The sequence below is a fragment of the Pinus tabuliformis genome, chromosome 7 (genome assembly GCF_031772625.1).
Source record: "Pinus tabuliformis cultivar Carrire ecotype Pingquan chromosome 7, CPIR1, whole genome shotgun sequence".
In the NCBI taxonomy this organism is placed as follows: Eukaryota; Viridiplantae; Streptophyta; class Pinopsida; order Pinales; family Pinaceae; genus Pinus; species Pinus tabuliformis.
The window spans coordinates 136,066,160-136,069,874 of record NC_142293.1 but is presented as its reverse complement, the minus strand read 5'-3'; the positions used below and the strand labels follow the sequence as shown (position 1 = coordinate 136,069,874).

The window sequence follows — 3,715 nt, the reverse complement described above, 5'->3', positions numbered from 1 at the left end:
ACGCATAACAATCATCTTAAATAGAAAATGTACTTTTCCACACAATAATAATATAAAAAATAAATAAATAAATAAAAAATGCACAACTAAAACTGAATAAACTTTAAAAAGCACCACTAGAAATTACATATCAAATAACCATGGAAAGGGGAAAAATGGAACAGCAAAAGGTCATGGAATTTCTATATCAAATAACCATGGAAAGGGAAAAAATGGAACAGCAAAAGGTCATGTCCTCCATATTTGGGTACGCGGTTTTGAAATGTCTATGGGAGTATTGGTTTGCTACATAAGCATCTAGTGATACGACATGAAGGAATCATTATGTTTACACTTGGATACGTTTAAATATGATCTGCATGCCATGTTGAGGCTGTATGGTAACCATAGCGATGGGAGCATGCCTGTATGCAGGTGAAAGACTGAATGAGAATCTCTGCAAAATCATAGCTAACACAGTCTTGGCCTCCAACATGGCAAAGTTTTGGCCAATACATGTTCTTGGACCCATTGAAAATGGTAAAAAGGCATTCGGGTCAGTAGCTGCCTTTGAAGGACCATCTGCAAATCTTTCGGGCTTAAACATGTTTGCATCTGGCCCCCAATACTTCTCACTGTGATGCACTCCCAAAATTGAGAAACTCAAGAGTGCGCCTTTTGGAAGTGAAAACGGGCCGAGCTTCATCTCCTTGTATGCTTCTCTTATTATCGAATGCGCAGGTGGGTATAGCCGTAGAGATTCATTTAACACCATAGTCATCTGCCAGCCAGAAAAAAAAAACAGACAACAGTCACTAGGCTACCTTAAATGAGAAATAATCAACAAATCGAATGAGAAAAGTGATGGAATACATACTGATTTCATCCTGCTAAGCATGTCTGCATCTGGTATGCCCGTGCCACAAATACTGTTAACTTCTTTTCTTAATATTTCCTGCCAATCCAGGTTTATTGCAAGCAAGAATACTGTCCAGGTTAACATATTGGAAGATGTCTCATGGCCTGCAAAGAAAAATAGTTTGCATTCATCCATAATTTCATCCATACTTAACGTTAGATTTCTTTGAATGCCACCCAATTCCTTCTTGTTGGCAGCCATCATGATTCCAAGAAGGTCATTTCCATAGTCAACCTGACTGGTTACTGTTGTTCTGGGCTCCAACCTTCTTTGAATTATAGAATTTAGGATTTCTCGAATCCTTCTATCAATCTGCCATGCATACCTGTTCTTGCTTGTAGGAATATATCTGAAAAACAAACCCACCAAATTTCAGTCCACAATCCTTAATTATGAGTACTAAGAAGCATTATACTTGTGCGAAAGCTCTATTGACTAAGTGTACCACTTGGTAGACCCTTGTGCAAAAGTAAGAGATCTAAGGATTATGGCACTGACCAATAAAAGAGCAGCACCCAAAGAATGTTAAAAGAAGACATAAGCAGAAGTACACATGAACTTGCAGTCACATGCAAAACTATATAATTCAAAGATAAATATATTGTAATTACTGGCTTCCGGGGATCAAGATAGAATGTTCAGCTTCAAAAGCCATTTTTTCTAATTCTCTCTGCAATTGAAATATTTCTTTTCCTTCATTGAAACTGCTCCCGAACGCAGTATGGGATATGATATCTGCTGTTAGTGCTATAAATTCTTTATGAACATCAATTTCTTTGCCATGAGAGTCTGCCTGAGCCACCATCTCTTGCCAATTATTGAGCATGGTTGAAGTGCAACCAGCCATTCTCTTCACCATTGCCTGTCATTCATTTGAACTATATAAGGCTCCAACGCTCAGAGAATCTCTAACAAACAGTTTAGCTAATGCAAATCCTTGGTTAGTAGAGATGGGCAAATTCACAGCATATAAAATGTAATTTGACAGGCTAGAGGAAAACACTTAAAAATAAGATATCAAATGGCCATGTATAAAATGTTCTCCAATTGATAAGTCTTTTCAGTTTCAGTCAATTTTAGATTTCTTTAACTCCGTCCTTATTGGACACCACGTTCTCATGGTGGTCTGCAAGATCTGACATACCTATGTTCAATAATCCTAAACATATAAGGTGATTCTCTATTGCCAAAATCTTCAATCCATTATCAAATCTTATTATACTGCTACTGTGTTTGCAGGACGTTTCAAGAGTCCAAACCTTAAGTTTATCAATATTGAAGGCAGGGTTTACAATCCTCCTGTGGTGAACCCACTTCAATCCCTTTATGGTGGCCAGTCCCTGACCGAGCAGAGCCAGTACAAGAGGCCTGAATGTCCGCTTCTCATAGTGCCCGAACTTGTTTGATAGAACTTCTTTCATTAGTTCTGGTTCTGCAATGTTGAGGATTGAACGGATTCCATACCAGTAGAAAAAGGTATCTCCTGAAGACGAACAAATTACCCAATCAAACATCGATTTCAAACTGTTTAAAAATACCTGTGTCAACCTTGACACTATTGCAAAACTCCAAATGACTAGCAGCAAGTATATGTTGTAGACTCTAGCAGGCCAATAACTAGCAGAGCAACATATGAAAGTAAAAGAAGTCTATAAGGAAAAGAGAATGAATAAATTAGAGAACCATATATTTGACACCACGTATGGTAGTGTGGCATGACTATAGGAACAATATCATGAGAAATATTCTGCATAGGCTGTGCATGAGCCTCCCTGCTCAGCTTCCTCTGCTCTGACCCGCTCCCAATGAGTATCCGGTAAGGCCGACCTCTTATTCCTTGGTCTGTATAAGCTTTTTTAAATCCATAGGGCTTCCATATGAGGTCTCTAAAAAGGTTAACCAGTAAGATCCCAAACAAAACAACTAAAATAGCAACCCATGCCTCAACACTGCTCTTAATCTCAATATCCATCATCAAAACCTCACACAACTACTCTGTACCTATAGTTCTCTGTATCGATGAAAGACACTTTAAATTTATATTTATAGACCCAAAAGTGCACCAGACCGCTGACTTGCAATCTACTCTAAAGTGCCACGGTGATAACCCAGGTGTTCTAAACGGTAGCCTCAACTTGCTAATTACAAATAGTGTATAAAACTGACAGTCTTCCTATCAGAAAAGTGGAACAATTTGCCTATAATTGTCATTCCACGTCACTCCTTCGAGAAGACCAGTCATTAAATTGGCTCGGTGGATAAAAAATCAAACCAGAGGTTTCAGCCAAGTAACGTCTGAAATGGTCATGTGATGTTGGCTCGGTGGATAAAAAATCAAACCAGAGGTTTCAGCCAAGTAACGTCTGAAATGGTCATGTGATGTGATATAATTGCTTGGCAGATAAAAACTCATTAAAAAATCAAATCAGAGGTTTCAGCCAAGTAAGCTGTGAAATGCTCATGTGATATAACAATTTAAGGTTGGTAAACTACTGATAACATTAATGTTTCTATGCACTGCGGTGCATGGTGTAATGGTAGGGGATGGTTGTTGCCCCCTCCACCCAGGTTCGAATCCTGCCGAAGGCAGGCGGTTGATGGTGTATTGAGAAATTGTTGTAAAAAATTGAGATTGATGTAAAAAGGTCCTACCTCAGGATACAAAAAAAAACATTAATGTTTCTATATTCATTCATGTGATAACATTAATGTGTTTATATTCATTTATTCGATAACATTAATGTGTTTTTGCTAAAATTAATGTGCTTATATTTATATTTATTGAGTTTCTTTTTTGAGCTTTATTAGAAGGGCTAA

At 37.8% G+C, this 3,715-nt stretch overlaps 1 protein-coding gene across 1 annotated transcript; it reads right to left on the bottom strand.

Moving 5' to 3' along the window:
* Positions 1-328: 328 nt before the first annotated feature.
* On the bottom strand, positions 329-2,898 carry LOC149246117 (cytochrome P450 709B1-like). Its single transcript, XM_089455645.1, has 5 exons — positions 2,582-2,898; positions 2,158-2,381; positions 1,510-1,760; positions 857-1,247; positions 329-760 (listed from the first exon to the last, which is right to left on the bottom strand). The coding sequence occupies exons 1-5, from the start codon at positions 2,871-2,873 to the stop codon at positions 329-331; spliced, it is 1,590 nt and encodes a 529-aa protein (XP_089311771.1). The 5' UTR covers positions 2,874-2,898.
* Between the last annotated feature and the right edge of the window lie 817 nt (positions 2,899-3,715).